Raw genomic sequence first — 18211 nt, forward strand, 5'->3', positions numbered from 1 at the left:
TGGTATATGGATCAGCGGCTAAAACCTCGTTAAAGAAGCTGGATGTAATCCAAGCTCGAGCACTGAGACTTTGCCTAGGGGCAGTTAAAACAACACCAATATGTGCTCTACAAGTGGAATCGGGAGAAATGCCGCTGTATATTAGAAAGCAACAGCTGATGGTTAAATATTGGATAAATTTGAAAGATCATGACGAAAACCATCCTGTTAAGAAAGTGTTAGGGACTTGTTGGGAAAGAGGAAAGGTTTTTACAAATACTTTTGGGTGGGTTGGGGATGATAGAGCGAGAACTTTTAAAGTGAATGACAAAGACTTCAGTCAGACAGTGTTGTGGCCTTTACGACCCATATGGACACTGAAATACGTTAAAGTAGACAGATCGTTAATGGTTACTAAGAAGAGGAAATTGACCACAGATATTTGTCAAAAATTTTATAACAGATTGGAGAGCAAATACAGTGACTTTTTACAGGTGTATATAGATGGGTCAAAAGACCCTAAGACTGAAGCCACTAGTGTAGCAGTGGTAATTCTGGAGTTAAATATCAAAATTGCGAAAAGAACGTCAAATCTTCTGAGTATATACAAACACAATAGAAGTTAAGAGGAGTAGTGGGTTAAAGAGACAGGAGGAGGTTATTATCAGTAGAATACGAACAGGCTACTGCTTTTTAAATGGTACTCTTTTTAGGATAGGGAAACATCCGACTGGGTTGTGTGATGGGTGCAATACTATGGAGACGGTTGAGCATGTGCTTCTTAGTTGTAGGAAGTATGCAAGTCACAGGAGGGTGATGAGGGTTGAAATGAGTGGTGGAAGGGAACTTACGTTTGAACAAGTGGTTAATAAGTTAAGTCATGGTGAAGGGAAAGGGGTGGTTTTTCGTTTTTTTGAGAAATACTGGTTTCATCAAGAGGATCTGAGGTTTCAGGAGTGAAGTAAGATTAAAAGCCAGGAGATGGCAGTAATGCAACATTTTTGGATGCAAGCTGCTGTTAAACATAAAAGAAGAAGAAAAAGAATCTACAGGAAGAGGCGGAACAACAAAGATTCAACATCACATTCCTGAAATGAAAGTATAAGTTAGTGAGAAACAGCAGAGCTGCAGTCTGGAGAACATCAACGAACTCAAATACAGGCGAGTGCAGCTGATCAGAGTTACTGTGTTCAACAAATTAGTTCAAGTTAAAAGTGCAAAATTTAAAAAGTCTCCTTTAAAATGTGCTTTTCTTTGTAAAAACAGAAGTTGAAGAGACTCACAGACGACAGCCTCGCTGTCTTACTTTAAAAATTAGCTGTAGTCTAAGAAAGTGACACCACTAAACTTTATTGTTACATTTTCCATAAAAGTAAAGTAATTTTTTAAAATAAATTAATTAATTAAGAAACAAAAAATGGCATTGGTGGTGGTTAAAACTGAGAATCATGACCTGAGATAACCCTGTCATACTACATTCACAAATGTTAAAATATGAAGGTTAGAAGATGAGCTTGGTATCAGATGTAGGCATGAAAGAGACTTTTGATGTGCTCTCGCATGTTACACCTGTCCCACATCCTAACACATCATGCTGTTTGCATGTCCAAGTCGTCAGAGGCAAACACACAGAGTTATTGGTTTTATTCCTACTTATAGCTGGTTATCGATACTGAGTTTAATGAACACCGGCAGCTTCCCGAAGTGAGAGCTCTACAGGCCTGCAGCCAGGAGTAAACCACAGCGCTGCTGGTGTCAGAGAGAGGGAATGTTACAAGCTAAGCTAAGCTAGCAAGTCCCTAAAGACAGAGTGAATGAATACTGTAAAGATAATTAGCAGGTGATTCAGCAGAGTGTGATTTGCAATTTGGCACCATCTGTAAAAACTAAAAATCCTTACGTATTAAATAGCAGAAATTAGGCTTTCTTGTTAGAGGTCATTTTTGCAAAACAAAAAAATGTAAACGCGGACAGCCACACTGTACACAACAGTAGACTGGTGCGTAATGCATCTGTGCATAAACAAGAAAATAATGAAGAAAATAGAGATTTAACTGGAAACTGTTTTTGAAGCGCACTGGGAGATGGAAGTTTGTGGGAAATGTGGTTTTATGACAGTGGATTTTTGGAAGTAAGACAGGATTCATGTTAATGTTTCTCAAACCTGAAACGTATTTTGGTCTTCTTTCACATGATGAAACTTGCAGTTTTGTAATCTGTGCTTTTGGCAGAGACATTGTTTGTCTACATGCTGTCGGACAAGTGAGGGAATCATACTTTGTGTTTACATCTTTTCACAGAATCAGTTTTCCTGCTTTTTAATTGTTTGAAGTTTTAGCTGTTTGTAAATGGTTTTGTGAGCTTTTAGCTGAGGTCTGGTGGCCGGGCTTTACAATACAATACAACTTTATTTATATAGCACATTTAAAAACCAACGGTATACCAAAGTGCTTCACAATAAAACAGAGGAGGTCAGCGCCCTGACCCACTGGTGTCAAGACAACCATCTCACCCTCAACGTCGCAAAGACAAAGGAGCTGATAGTGGACTTCTGGAGGTGCAGAGGAGTACACACCCCCATCACCATCAACGGCGCCGCTGTGGAGAGAGTGAGCAGCTTCCGCTTCCTTGGTGTACATCTGGCTGAGGATCTTATGTGGTCAGTACACATAAACAAGACAGTGAAGAAGGCGCAGCAGCGCCTCTTCTTTCTCAGGAGACAGAGTTCGACAAGATAGCTAGGTGCTGTATTATGTATAATTTTGAAGGTAAGCAGCAATATTTTAAATTCGATGTGGTATTTGATGGGAAGCCAGTGCAGATCAGCAGGGACAGGGGTGATAGAGGTAAACCTTCTGGTTCCAGTCAAAAGGCGTGCTGCGGCATTTTGGACAAGCTGTAATCTATGGAGAAGAGCAGCATGGAGACCAAAGTAAAGGGAATTACAGTAATCCAATCTAGAGGTCACAAAGGCATGAATAAGCTTTTCAAGATCCTTATGTGGTACGTAATGCTTAGCCTTAGAAATAAGATGCAGTTGGTAGAAGCTAGATTTGACTACAGAGGTCACTTGTTTGTCAAATTTGAAAGAGCTATCCAGCAGCACACCTACATTACTAACAGTGTCAGAAGGAAAAGTGGCAAGGGATCCAAAGGTATCAACTAGCTGGCCCCGGGGGAAATGACTGTCAAACACCACCATTTTGGTTTTCTTTTCATTTAAGATAAGAGAGTTGCCCAAAAGCCATTCTTTGACTTCTCTCATGCACTCTAGGAGGCAGTGCAGTGACAGAGCAACATCATCAGTTAGCTGGAAGTAAATTTGTATATCATCATCATAGCAATGAAATGACATGTTGTATTTTTCAAAGATTAAGTTTAGAGGTAGCATATACAGTGAGAATAACATTGGGCCCAACACAAAGCCTTGAGGCACGCCACAGCAGAAGGATGCAACAGAAGAAGAATAGGTACTGTTAGGGTTCAATGTTGAGAGAGGAATCCATAAATAACCACAGATCCAGGCGTGTGCAATTTAGACGGCATTTTAATGAATACACACGTGCGGAGTCCGAACGCTGTACAGATTCAGCGTCGAACTGAACTTACAATAATTAGACAAAGGTTTTATAGAGGTGAGCATTGTACCACCCCCTCTTCTGTTGTTAGGCAGATTTATACAGCATACGTCACTCAAAACCACAAATGTTCTGTCAACAACCTTTAACATAGTTTTAAAGAACATTGTCTTCGGGTCGGTGCTTCCCCTCAGCTCGTCTTCGCTATCGCTTCCCTCTGGGAGATCTGGTGCACTTCCTCTAAGTACTTCGGCACAATTCTGCAATTGCAGCAAAAACCCATCTTCACTTCTTACTTACCAAAATAGATCTATTATGGTGTGTATGTGTGTGTCTGCAGTGTATGCTATGTATGTGTCATGACCTCGTCTGCACCCCAGATCACCTCACACCTCTCGTCTTAGCCAGACATAAGGCCCGTGCTCGTGCACAGCTGAACTATGTGTGACTTCTAAATGTCACACTCAAATGATGATACTCAAACCATGAAGGAAACTTACTCAAACTGAACATAAATGAAACTTAAGACTTACTCAAAAGGATATAAGTGATAAATGATACAAACTTAACTCTTAGCTCTAAAGAATATAAGGATATAAGGATATAACTCCAGGCATATGTCATGTAAGCAGGTGTGTTGCAATTCCTTTCAGAGCTCCTGTCCTCCTCACCGTGTATTGGCAGATCATAACGCCCGCCAAGAGTTTCTGACCTTCACTTGACCAGGAGCCACAGCTCTTTAATAAGCTCAAATGCAATCATGTATAAAAGATTAAAATCATTTTCATAACACAGGTTTTCCTTCTCAGATCTGCCAATATGTTTGCTCCTCCTAATATAGTCTAAAAGCAACCCCAAGCAAAACAATTTGAACTTTCCCTATCAGTGATCCCTCTAACTAAGTGTGTGTGTGTATGTCTCGTCTGTCTGTGGGTGCACAGAGTGTGCATCTGCTCTCTGAACAGTTTCACTTCTGCAAAAGCATGGCTTGCAGACACATTTCCTGTCAGCCTGCAGTCAGCTTCTCACCCACTGAAGACTTCAGTATAAGAATACAAAAACACCCAAAAGCCCCAAAACTATAGACCCAACTCAACAATCTGAAGTGAAAATAAAATAATAAATCAAAATGACAAAACATAATACTTCCTCCTCCACACTTCCTCTCTTGACCTCTGGATAACATCCAGAGGTCACCAAAACAAATAAAAGCATGACCGAAACTAATAATTCACGGAGTAGATCCTAGTCTAAGACTAGATTCACCTTAACTGTGATGGATAAAAACCTTCTCCCTACTATGCTCTAACTTACTCTGTTCCTCAAGTGCTCTCTTTATTCAAACTCGATTCAACCTAATATTACACAAAACATGAACCTAATTGCGTATTCGTATTCGTAACATTACTCAGCCTTTGTAAAACTCTTAAAGCACTGCTTGCACGTCTCTGCAGGCTTCCTGTTGGTTCCTTATCTGATCACCAACATCCTATGCACAAAACTGTCGCTGCTGCTGCAGGTGCCTCTCATCTAAAGTCACCTATCACAAGAAAGTGTATCAAGAAAATCATTATAACGGCTTATTCTACTAAAGGATCAAAGAAAAAACAACCACTCTAATTGACTAAGTGTAAACATATAATCAATAGCTCCTGAGTAAATTTCATCATAGCTAAAAGCTGAACTCTAACTGTATTTTGAACTCCCATTTCCTGGGTGATAACCTGTTTGAATATATCATTTTATTTCATTTTGCTGCTCTTAATGTAATGACTCATTCTAATTTATACTTTATCAGACTTAACCAAAATATATAAGCTTTCTCCCTTTGCTTCTGTTTTAAACAAAAACTTGGTCACTTCAACAAGCACTTGTTATTCTGTAACTGCATTTTATATAAGAGGACTAATTTAGAGCTGCATATGTTATCTCAATATTTTACCTATCACACAGTTTAGTCACAAACAAACTCCTATTCAGTTCCTCTCTTCTGTCACTTGTTACAGGGCCAACTCAAATTCAGTTAAAAGCTACAGGAATTTCAGGCCCTAGGCCTCAAATCAATACTGTCCTGTGTGTTGATGAACTCTATATGTCTGTAAGCGTGTGCAATCCTTCAATAACTCAGGTCATTCTCACAGTAGATTGGCTAATCATAACGCTAACCAAAAGTTTGTGACCCTCAAGAGACGACTCTCTGAGCCACAACTCCGTTAAAGGCACAGAATGCAATGTGTAAATCTATTTAATTTCTGTTTCTAAAGCCTACATTATAACAACTTATTCTAAAAGAAATCCCACATTTTCTACTCATAAAATGTTCACTATTTTCCCCAAAGCATATCCTTTATTCCCACAATTTCCCTCTAAATTTGGTGTACAACTTCTTATTAACACCAGCAATTTATCTTCTAAACAGAATTCAGTTCATTTTACTCGTTTCTTTAGAATTAACAATCTCTGCCCCAGTTTTACCATATCTAAATTATCAAACAACCCCAATCGTTATAAAATCATACTAAAACCCATTTCAAATTAAACAAATTAAATCTTAAATCCCTCTCTTTTTTGACACATCTCATGTGGCAAAAAACTCAACATGCTCCACCCAAGCTTAACAAATTAAAAAGGGAAAAAAGGTTAGTCATATCATTTCTCAGAACACTTCAGCCATCCTCCTCTCCGGTATTTTGCTCCAGCCCTGAAAACCTGTGTTTAAGGAACAAAATTAATTTCATCATCCTGTCAAATCTTCTCAAACTCCTGCTCCATCGAACTCTGGATCCTTGGAACTTCCTGAAAACAAAACCTGTACTTTACATTTCATACTCTCCCTTTATGATCCAGTCTGTGTCATAACAAAAAATAAACTTAAACAGAACAGTTATTAATCATGTGTTACCTCAGTTAATGGTAATTTGAATTTCATCAAACAATGTTTCCCTTTTAGCATTTAGCATTCTCCCAACAATATAATGTACTCCCCTAATCTAACCCCAGTAAATAATTTTCTCAAAGCAAACATCAGCATCCCCAAATTTAAGTCTCCCACTTGTCCTGCTTATGGCAAAAGCAAAACAAAGCATCCCCTTTCTTTTCCTCACATGGTAAATTTGTCCCCATTTATTCATTCCCACCTTAGTCCAGTCACTCACATTCACTCACATGCATTCACACATGATATTTTTTGCTGATACTGCAGCCTTCTGCGCACGTCATCACATGCTCCACATCAGCAAAATGAGCTCAATCATTTGTTTTATTTCGTTTTCCTTTTTAGGAAAATAGTTCGCTATACTTTTGACTGGATTGACTCGCTGCAATCATAAAATTAAACAGAGACTCACCGCCAATCAGGTCTCCTTCTCAGCCAATTTATAATTCTGTAAAGCCCACCTGATTTTCGTACTTGGTAATTTTGTCAGCGCCGTCAGTTCACTCTCCTCCAGGCCTGCTTAGAACAAAAATGAAAAAGAGAGCTGATTATTAGCTCATCAAAGTACCAAACAAAATCACCTGACAGGTTTTTCCTAAGTGCACTGTTACAAAAACTATGGGCCCTTTTAGACATGTCCATGTTTATCAAAACTCCCTCTATTAAAATGAAAAACAACAGCCCCAAAAAATCTTAAACAATCTTAAATTTCACCCTTTCAACGCACTGAAAACCTCGTCAAAAGACCAAAGACCGTTTGCACAATGTCTCCCTTCCTCACTTTGCCATGTTTTCATTCAGCATATGATATAAACCGATTTCAACAACGTGTCATCACTACATTATAAATTTCCTGTCCAAATCTGCCCCTCTGAACAGACCTGACCACCGTAATCAAATATCCTGATACTTTACCATTATATATTTCGCCAAATACTCTTCAACAGCCACCGCTCTCTCTTGAACTGAAAGCCTCCGACACACACGCACACAGGAAGTGTCTCTGCTCCAGCTAATTTGCATAGACACACAGCTCAACAGCCAACTTGACAAGAGAAATACATGTTTAAACCTTAACACATTATTGAATTATTTTCATTTTCTTTCTATACTAATCACTTACTTTTATCAATCAGTGCAAAGGCACTCCTAAGGCACCCTTTTAAAACTGCTTTAATACTTTTCTTGTGTTTTCTCCATCTTTTTTAAATCTTTCCATCAATTTTATTAACCATTCACACCATTCTCTCACTCATACAAGCAGCAAGCAGATCTTCATTGCATATGCTTATGTTCTTAGCCAGGTTTATTCAATGTCTGTATGCATTAAACTTCATGAGCTTGTCTTTGTAAAGTTAATGCATTTTCTGTTTGTGTGTGTTATTTATGCATCTATGGCTTCGCAGTCTTTCAAACTCCTTCCCAATTCTCCAGTTAAGCAGTCAGTTTTCTCTTCCCCGACTTACTAGCCCAAATTTTAATTTCCCACCTTGAATAAAAGCCCTCCTGGTCTCCAGCCAGGAGCTAGGGCCTGTTTTCCAGGTTCATGGACACCTGATTCTGTGAACAATTCAACCAGAAACTTGCCTTAACATACCCATTGGCGTTAACCTACAATTTTCTTCCAACTGCTGGATCTGGAGAGCTGGTCCGGGTCTGCTTTGCTCCTAAAAATAACAAACTAAGACATTTTCATTATTATCACGAGTGGTCAAACGACCCACTTTTCTCTTTCTCTGGTCAGAAATATCAATTATGTCATGTATGTCAGCGTGTTCTTCCTTGCGTTAGGCGGTCATGTTAATACAGTGTAAGCTGCTTCTTCCTTGAATTAATTCATTGAGTTCTTCGTTGCATTTCTATGTATTCATGTTGATGTTCACTACGTGTAAGCTGTTTCTTCATTGCATCCTATATATTCATATTTAATTTATGCATTTCACCACTGAGCTTTAGATTCAAACTATCTCACTTCTGATTCATTTCAAAAATAATCTCACATGTAACAATTTGTATGTGTGTTTTCTATTCATTAAGGTAATGACAATTATTTTCTTTCATTATTCTTACCTTTTCTAACGTTTACCTCTTTGTTATGCTGTGGTGGACATCCCTAAACAATTCATGAGTTCAGGCTTCAATTTTCAATCCAATTATATCCTATATTCTCGCAGTCAAACTCGTCCAGCTTCATCTCTCACTGGTCCTTTTTCATTCACAGTGTCCTGTTCGGGCTTCAAAGTTCCAGCAAACACAGTCTCAACTCAGCTGTTGTCTTCTTCTCTGTTTCTTTACAGTCTTTCTTTTAGGTTAAGTCCCCGCATGGCAAAATATCACATTCAGTGCCTTCAGTCTTATTTTCATTTGCTCTGTTTTCTTCTCCATTCATGGCAAATATGAGAGTCAGTGCCTTCAAGCAGACACATCACCCTGTTCTTCACCAGCATGCATGTCGCCTCTTTCATACTGCTGGACTCATCAGTGGTCGTCAGTGTTACTGCTTTCGCTTGCACTGCTCTTAGCTTCAGTTAATTCTTCAAGTCCACGATGTTCTGTCGGTCTTCATCAGGAGATTGACTGTCCTTGACTGTCCTTTGAGTTTCTTCTCAGTTTCAGGGACAAAGTGAGAGATCAAGCCGCACAATTTCGAGCCAAAGACTGGCTTATTCTCCCAATTCTGTTAATCTATTGTTCTGGTGCTGCACTCAAGGATCAATGTTGAGAGAAGTCCACCTGTATTGGCACACTAAAGCATACAATTAGTATTATATTCATTTCTTCTTAAAGGCTTCATTTGCTTCATGTGCCTAGAGGTAACTCATCTGTCTCTCTGTGTTCTTTCTGTACACACTCAGTTCCTTTTATGGGCATGCAGAGTTCCTGTTCACTATTTCCTGTTCTCTGCAGAGTCTGTCTCTCTTTGTATTTATATTCTAAAAACCCTCTTTAATTCTACTAAATCTTGATCTAAAAAACAATACACCTTCATTTCACTCACACACATTTAAATAGAGCTCTTTCACACATCAGAACAACTAACACTTCTCCACACACATCACCCTTCACCCTTCTTTAGGTCAGTTTGTAGCGTATACACTTATATGTTTTCCATCAAAAAAAATAAACTCAATTTCTCATAACCTCACTCATGCGTTTCTTGAATTAAAGCACTTGCAAACTTTAAACATCCTATTTTACATCACAAAAGAAATATATTTCACACTCCTTTATTTCATACACACTTTTTAAACGTTCTAACCTCTTTCAGACACCATGAATCGTCTCACACACACTACCTTTTCTCTCAAACTCAGACAAATCACGCAGAGTCACTCAAATCAAATACTAACAGCATTCACACAGTTAAAATCACACAAAATACGCTTTCATACGAGTATTTTGGACATGCCTTCCATGATCAGAAAGAGCAAGTCAAAAAGAAAAAAGAAAAAGAAAAACTGAACCCTCTCATCATCCTCACGGCTTCTCACCACACACACATAACTGAAAAATAAAACACACCAGCATTTATGGCTCAAGATATATACATCTAACAAAATTCAGTCATTTACTATACATCCACACTAATATATTCAAACTGTATTTATACTCTCGTAATAAGCAACACCAGCCTCTTATATACAGGCATTTAGCAAAATTGGCAAACAATAGTCATAAAGCTCAATACTCTCGAAACTGAAACCACCCTCTCTGCGCGTCACCGCTCCTCATTTGCATTTACACACACCATCAGTGCACATCCGGCTGTGCATTGGTGACACAGAGACTGATCTTACTCATAGATCTCATATTTTATATTACAGACGTCTTTAATTACAACTGCACAGATTTTTTAGGCCTTGTCGCTCCTACCAATTTCAATAAATTTACCATAACCGACTCGAACGGGCAAACCCCAGGTTTTTTGCGACCAATTCATCAGACCAGACTCGAACTGCTCTGTCCAGATTTTCTAAACCTAACTTAATTTACAGGTAGCCAAAAAAGCGCAAGAATAGGGGACTTGAACCCCTAGCAATTTTGGAGGTTCCCAAGTTCTCCCCCGCTGTCGACGGTACTATCCCTACTCGCCGGTAGGTCAAGGGTCAGCGTCCTGCCCAGGCGCAAGCGTTACCAAGGAGAAAAGTGCGCTTCTTAACAGACGCCGCTGTCGTCCTAGAAAAATTTATAATAATTTGAAACAACAATCTTCACCCAAAACAGGATTAAGATTAAGGACAACCCTCAACAGTTTTGGAGATTCCCAAGTCCTCCTCGAATGTTGCCCGAAACTATCCCTAGTCATCGCTAGGTGAAGGATAGATTTCTCTATCCAGCAGGGAGCGTCACCTCCGAGAAAGTTCTTAAGGGTTGCATAACCAATGGGACTTGAACCCACAAAATGACCAAATTCCCTATCACACTAAATTAGCAGCTCCAACTGCTTTCTCTTTTCATTCCTTTATTCTCATTACTCAGTACTGTCACTTATACTTCATTATCATTACTTCAACCGGTAAACCTCATAAAAACTTCACCAAAATTAAAAAACAGACATTCACCAGTAATTACAGTGACCAGGCTTTTAATTTGACATGCCCAATGTGACACCTTTTGGAAATATATTTCAACAGGCAGTGTCTTACCTTTAAATGCCCCGGGGAATGCCTGCTCACTTTCACCACTGATTACCGTCTGCCCGTCCAATTACCACGGACCCCGGATCTCTCCGTCTACCCCAATATTCCCTCTCTCTCACCGGAACGAGCCCCCAAATGTTAGGGTTCAATGTTGAGAGAGGAATCCATAAATAACCACAGATCCAGGCGTGTGCAATTTAGACGGCATTTTAATGAATACACACGTGCGGAGTCCGAACGCTGTACAGATTCAGCGTCGAACTGAACTTACAATAATTAGACAAAGGTTTTATAGAGGTGAGCATTGTACCACCCCCTCTTCTGTTGTTAGGCAGATTTATACAGCATACGTCACTCAAAACCACAAATGTTCTGTCAACAACCTTTAACATAGTTTTAAAGAACATTGTCTTCGGGTCGGTGCTTCCCCTCAGCTCGTCTTCGCTATCGCTTCCCTGTGGGAGATCTGGTGCACTTCCTCTAAGTACTTCGGCACAATTCTGCAATTGCAGCAAAAACCCATCTTCACTTCTTACTTACCAAAATAGATCTATTATGGTGTGTGTGTGTGTCTGCAGTGTATGCTATGTATGTGTCATGACCTCGTCTGCACCCCAGATCACCTCACACCTCTCGTCTTAGCCAGACATAAGGCCCGTGCTCGTGCACAGCTGAACTATGTGTGACTTCTAAATGTCACACTCAAATGATGATACTCAAACCATGAAGGAAACTTACTCAAACTGAACATAAATGAAACTTAAGACTTACTCAAAAGGATATAAGTGATAAATGATACAAACTTAACTCTTAGCTCTAAAGAATATAAGGATATAAGGATATAACTCCAGGCATATGTCATGTAAGCAGGTGTGTTGCAATTCCTTTCAGAGCTCCTGTCCTCCTCACCGTGTATTGGCAGATCATAACGCCCGCCAAGAGTTTCTGACCTTCACTTGACCAGGAGCCACAGCTCTTTAATAAGCTCAAATGCAATCATGTATAAAAGATTAAAATCATTTTCATAACACAGGTTTTCCTTCTCAGATCTGCCAATATGTTTGCTCCTCCTAATATAGTCTAAAAGCAACCCCAAGCAAAACAATTTGAACTTTCCCCTATCAGTGATCCCTCTAACTAAGTGTGTGTGTGTATGTCTCGTCTGTCTGTGGGTGCACAGAGTGTGCATCTGCTCTCTGAACAGTTTCACTTCTGCAAAAGCATGGCTTGCAGACACATTTCCTGTCAGCCTGCAGTCAGCTTCTCACCCACTGAAGACTTCAGTATAAGAATACAAAAACACCCAAAAGCCCCAAAACTATAGACCCAACTCAACAATCTGAAGTGAAAATAAAATAATAAATCAAAATGACAAAACATAATACTTCCTCCTCCACCTGCTCGAAAGATATGATTTAAACCAGTTAAGGGCGTCACCTCTAATGCCAACTGTATGTTCTAACCTCGTTAGTAGAATATTATGGTCCACCATATCAAAGGCTGAGGACAAGTCCAGTAAGCCTAAGACTGCAGAACGACCTGAATCGGCAATTAGTGGATCATTAAGGACTATCAGCAGAGCTGTTTCAGTGCTATGATGTGGTTTAAAGCCAGACTGGAATTTATCTTTGATGTTGTTCGCATCCAGTTGGGCCTGGAGTTGCGAGAGAACTCTCTTCTCCAAGATTTTGGACAGGAACGGGAGTTTGTGAACTACAGGCCGATCTCCAAAGTCATTATGATCAAGGTTCCTTTTTTGAGAACAGGCTGCACTACAGCGTGTTTAAAGGCTGACGGAACATGGCCAGAAAGCAATGAAGAATTCGTGAGAGTTAAAATACTGGGCCCAATTGCATCAAAACCATTCTTGATAATGTGTGATGGGAGAATATCATGTACAGAATTTGTATTTTTCAGTTGTTCAACTATTTGCTTAAGGGCAGTGAGTGACACCGGCTCAAACTGATGAAAAGTTGATAAACATCCAGGGGTGAAAGCGGGGCTCACAACTAAAGGGTGTGAAGACTTGAGAGATAACATTTTATCTGTGAAGTAATTACAAAATTGTTCGCAGAGAGCTGGAGAAGACACCGTCAGCATTTCATGATAGGGATTGACCACTGAATTAAAGATTTTAAACAGTGTTCGAGGATTATAGCCATTAGTCTCAATAATTTCAGAAAAAAAAGCCGCTTTAGCCATTTTAACAGCATTTTGAAACTTCAGGTGGCTGGTACGTAAGATATCAAAGGATACCTGGAGCTTAGTCCAAGGGGCTTAGCCGGGCTCCACCCAAAGACACTACGTGGGTCCATCTTCCTGTGCACCCACCCACAGGAGGGGCCATAAGGGTTTGGTGCTCTGTGGATCAGGCAGCAGCCAGAGGTGGAAGTCTTGGCTTCAAAAATTGGCTTGTGGCCCTTGTAGTGACCATTTCTGGTGGGGTAGGAGCCAGAGCTGGTGCATAAGGTCAAGAAATGCCAACTAGATATAGCATGGCTCACCTGAATGCATAGCTCAGACTGTACGTTGGTGTTATTCCCAGTGAACGAGAGGGTTGGTTCCCTTTGCCTGCCAGTTGGGAATGAGTCCTGACTGTTGTTTGTGCCCATGCACCAAATAACAGTTCAGAGTACCCAGGCTTCTTGGAATCACTGGCTGGGAGCTGGAGAGTGCTCTACCTAGGGACTGTTCTGCTGGGGGTCTTCAGTGCTCACATTGGACCTGAGTGGTGTTTTGTGATTGGACTTTTGTTGGCGAGTGTCGTGGCAGTTGTCCCAGAACACAGGAGGTGAAGGGAGCCGTCACCTTAAAGGAGTCTTATGAGGCTTGGTCAGCCTATGGGATTCCAGAAGCACCTGACAGGTACCAGCAGAACCAGCAACGTGCAACAGTAGCAGTGGCTTATACAAAAACTCAGGTGTGGGAGTTGCTCAGGGAGACCGTGGAACAAGACTTTAGGTTGGCCTTAAAGTGATTCTGGCTGAATCCCAGATGAGCCAGGAGAGGGAAGCAGTGATATAGACTCACTATTTACAGTGGTGATGGGACGCTGCTGACCTCAAGCCAAAGATATGGCCAAGCAGTGGAAGGAACACTTTGAGAACCTCCTCAATCCCACATTCACATCTTCTGCTATGCAAACAGAGTCTGGGCATACGGTCTGTGACTCGCCTATCACTGTGGGTGAGGTCACCAATGTAGTTAAACCACTGCTCAGTGGCAGGGCCCCTGGAATGGATGAAATAGGCGCTGAATTCCTGAAAGCTCTGAATGTTGAAGGGCTGTCCTGGTTGACATGTCTCTGCAACATTGCATGGAGGTCTGGTTCTGTTGGCTTAATCAGATTGTGACCAAGTATCTCAGGGTCTTGTGCTCGAGTAAGGGGAACATGAGTTTGACAGATGGATTGGAGCAGCGTCTGCAGTGATGCAGATGCTGTACCAATCTGTTGTGATGGAAAAGAGCTGAGCATGAAAGCAAAGCTTTCAATTTAGTGGTCTATCTACGTTCCTACCCTCACCTACATTTTACACAGCATCCCAATGACGTTTGGACTTGAGGCTGAAATAATCCATCAGTCACACGATGAATAATCAGAATGTAGAAGCTAAGCCTATGTTTGAAGCCACTGAGAAGTTCGATGGCGCGGTGATGTGGTTCCACTGAATGAAACTTGAGATGGTCCAATACTCCAGCCGTACCTATCCTGTCTGTTTAACACCTGCATCGCTTTCCATCGGTTGCATTTGCTGTTCATCAGTTCTCTGAGGATCCAGCATCATTTAATATAAATCACAGCAGTACAGGAGTCACAAACCATTTCCTCCTTCCGATCAACGACACCCGACGCTAATTACATGTCTACCTTAAAAACATACCATACTGTAAAACACAAACAGTGACCCCTAGTGGCTCACAGAAGGTAACAACACAGAAAATGGCTCCTACAAAAAACTTATAGAGAAATAAATTTCTTGAAACCACACAAGATGAACGTTGTCACTTCCTCTGTCTTTCCATTCTTTATCTTTTATTTCTAGTGTTAGAGGCTGAATGTTAATTGTATTTTCTCCTCGATATTTCTAAACCATTTACAGATATATTTAATTAAAGTTTACATTTTTATACTTCTGTTTTCAGAGTGCAGACATGTCTGCTGACAGCAATCTGCAGTCTGAAGATCGCTTTCTTTGCTCCATCTGTCTGGATGTGTTCACTGATCCGGTCACCACATCATGTGGACACAACTTCTTCAAAAAGTGCATCACTCAATATTGGGATGTTCATGAGAGGTGTCAATGTCCCCTGTGTAAGGAGACTTTCAACAGTAGACCTCAGCTGAAGATCAACACCTTCATCTCTGAGATGGTTGCTCAGTTCAGACGTGAAGCTCAGCAGAAAGCCAGCAGCAGCAGCTCGGAGCAACAAGCTGCCAAACCAGGAGAAATTCCCTGTGACGTCTGCACTGGAACCAGACTGAAGGCCCTGAAGTCCTGCCTGGTGTGTCTGACCTCCTACTGTCAGACTCACCTGGAGCCTCATCTGACAGCTACAAGTCTGAAAAGACATCAGCTGATTGAGCCTGTGGAGAACCTGGAAAACAGGATGTGTAGGAAGCACGATAAACATCTGGAGCTGTTCTGTAAGACCGACCAGACATGTATCTGCATGCTCTGCTCTGTTTTAGACCACAAGACTCATGAAGTTGTTCCTCTGAGAGAAGAATATGAAGGAAAGAAGGCAGAGCTGGAGAAGACAGAGGCTGAGATTCAGCAGATGATCCAGAAGAGACGACTGAAGATTCAGGAGATCAAAGAGTCGGTGAAGATGAGCAAAGATGCTGCAGACAGACAGAAAGCAGAAGGTGTTCAGGTCCTCACGGCTTTGATGGAGTCTGTTGAGAGACGCCTGAAGGAGCTCATAAAGGAGATCGAAGACAAACAGGAAACTACAGAGAAACAGGCTGAAGGTGTCATCAAAGATCTGGAACAGGAAATCTCTGAGCTGATGGAGAGAAGCTCTGAGGTGGAGCAGCTCTCACACTCTGAAGACCACCTCCACCTCCTCCAAAGCTTCTCCTCCCTGAAAGCTGCTCTATGCACCAAGGACTGGACAGAGGTCAGAGTCCGTCCACCATCATATGAGGAGACCGTGGGGAGAGCTGTGGAGACACTCAGGAAAGACATGAAGAAGCTGTTTGAAGCTGAACTGAAGAGGGTCCAGCAGTATGCAGTGGATGTGACTCTGGATCCTGACACAGCAAATCCTGACCTCATCCTGTCTGATGATGGAAAACAAGTGAAGTATGGTGATGTGAAGAAGAAACTTCCGGACAACCCAGAGAGATTTTCTCAGTGTGTTTGTGTTTTAGGAGAGCAGAGTTTCTCTTCAGGCAGATTTTACTTTGAGGTTCAGGTTAAAGGAAAGACTAAATGGAGTTTGGGAGTGGCCACAGAGTCGATCAGCAGGAAGGGAAAAATCAGACTGAGTCCTCAGAACGGTCTCTGGACTGTATGTCTGAGAAATGGAAATAAGTACAAAGCTTGTGCTGCCCCTCCAGTCCGTCTCTCTCTCCAGTCTGGTCCTGAGAAGGTGGGGGTGTTTGTAGACTATGAGGAGGGTCTGGTCTCCTTCTATGATGTAGATGCTGCAGCTCTGATCTACTCGTTCACTGGCTGCTCCTTCACTGAGAAACTCCACCCGTACTTGAATCCATGTAATAATGATGATGGTAAGAACGCTGCACCTCTGCTGATCACTCCTATCAATCTCATTCTGTGTGAAGACCGTCTGGATTAAGAACATTCACTGATAACACTCAATGAGTTTGGTGCTCATGTCACACAGTGGAAAATTGTTTGTATATTTTGTTTTGGATCAGACTGTGTGTTGGTACATAGTGTTGATTTTATTTGCATGATTTTATTGTGATATTTATATTGCATGGTTTTATCCTCATATTTATATTGTGTATTTTAGTGTTGTTGCACAATATTCTTTTAATCCACTGTGGACTAAGCAGACAATTGTAGGCACCTGTGAGGTGGGGGCGTTCCCCGAGGCGGCCTATCAGCCGCCAGACTGACCTGTTAAAGGGGTTAGTGAGCGCAGAGACGGAGAGAGCGACGCACGAAAGGTGAGCAGGAGAAAAAAGAAACTCATGCAAGCCAGTATATGTGTCGAAGGACCTGCTGCCTGACTGTGGGGTGCCACGAGTCGTTCGGTGACGGATCGGCCAGCGGAACACGGCGATCCAGTCCCAACGGCAGGAACAGCGACAGTGGGTGGCGATGCCCGCAATCCACACCAGGGCAGGGGTGTCCCTCTGTCTGCATCTGGCGGTGCTACAAGGGAAGCCGTGCAGGTGTGGAGTGGGGCGGGACTGTGCGGTGACGCGCTGTCAGGAGGAGACAGGTCTGCGACAGGAGCCCCCTCCTTGGTCTTCTGGCCGGCGTGGTTTCCATCCCGGAAGAGAAATTCCTCTCCTGTTTCAGATAAGGAACATTTGCCCGCGTGTGGCTGGACTGTGGGATTATGGGACAGGACGGGGGGGGGGGATTTAGCATATGGGAAACATTTGTGTAGCTTTTGTTTTGATAGTATATAGTTATTTCTGCCGGCAGGGTTTTTAGCGTATTGAGAACACTCTTTTTATTGTACAGGGGGATTTTAAACTGTATCTGTGATTCTGGTTGTGTCTGTGTTCCCATGGAAATAAATGGTGTGTTTAAGGCTAACAGTCTCTGTGCCCTGAGCGCTGACCCACTCACTCCCCTTCTTCTTGTATGTGAACGGACTTGGAGGTGAAGATTTATATACACCAGTTTTAGCGGCTACATTCATATCATTGATCTCACAGTTACAGTACATTGTTTAAAAAGGGAAATAATCTGTAAAATTCTGTAAAAATAAAACAAAACAAACAAATAATCTGACCGAAAAATATCCTACAGTAGTGGAACTTTAACATTTTGTAATTTTGTTACAAAATGTTTTGTTTTTTTATGGTACAGAAAATAATATATTTGTAGCTTTAAATTTACATGAAATTTTTCAAATAAAGTATTTACATGTGT

The 18211-nt window shown here is 41.3% G+C and overlaps 1 protein-coding gene across 1 annotated transcript; it reads left to right on the top strand.

Moving 5' to 3' along the window:
* The first annotated feature begins 1051 nt into the window (after positions 1-1051).
* Positions 1052-17958, top strand: LOC116324737 (zinc finger protein RFP-like). The gene is made up of 2 exons (XM_031745451.2): positions 1052-1140; positions 15276-17958. The coding sequence occupies exon 2, from the start codon at positions 15285-15287 to the stop codon at positions 16932-16934; it is 1650 nt and encodes a 549-aa protein (XP_031601311.2). The 5' UTR covers positions 1052-1140; positions 15276-15284; the 3' UTR covers positions 16935-17958.
* Positions 17959-18211: the final 253 nt, after the last annotated feature.

This window comes from Oreochromis aureus, linkage group 6 (assembly GCF_013358895.1).
Source record: "Oreochromis aureus strain Israel breed Guangdong linkage group 6, ZZ_aureus, whole genome shotgun sequence".
Lineage (NCBI taxonomy): Eukaryota > Metazoa > Chordata > Actinopteri > Cichliformes > Cichlidae > Oreochromis > Oreochromis aureus.

What these genes read in the sequence shown, in the direction of transcription:
- LOC116324737 (XM_031745451.2), top strand. Translation starts at nt 15,285, where the DNA reads ATGTCTGCTGACAGCAATCTGCAGTCTGAAGATCGCTTTCTTTGCTCC.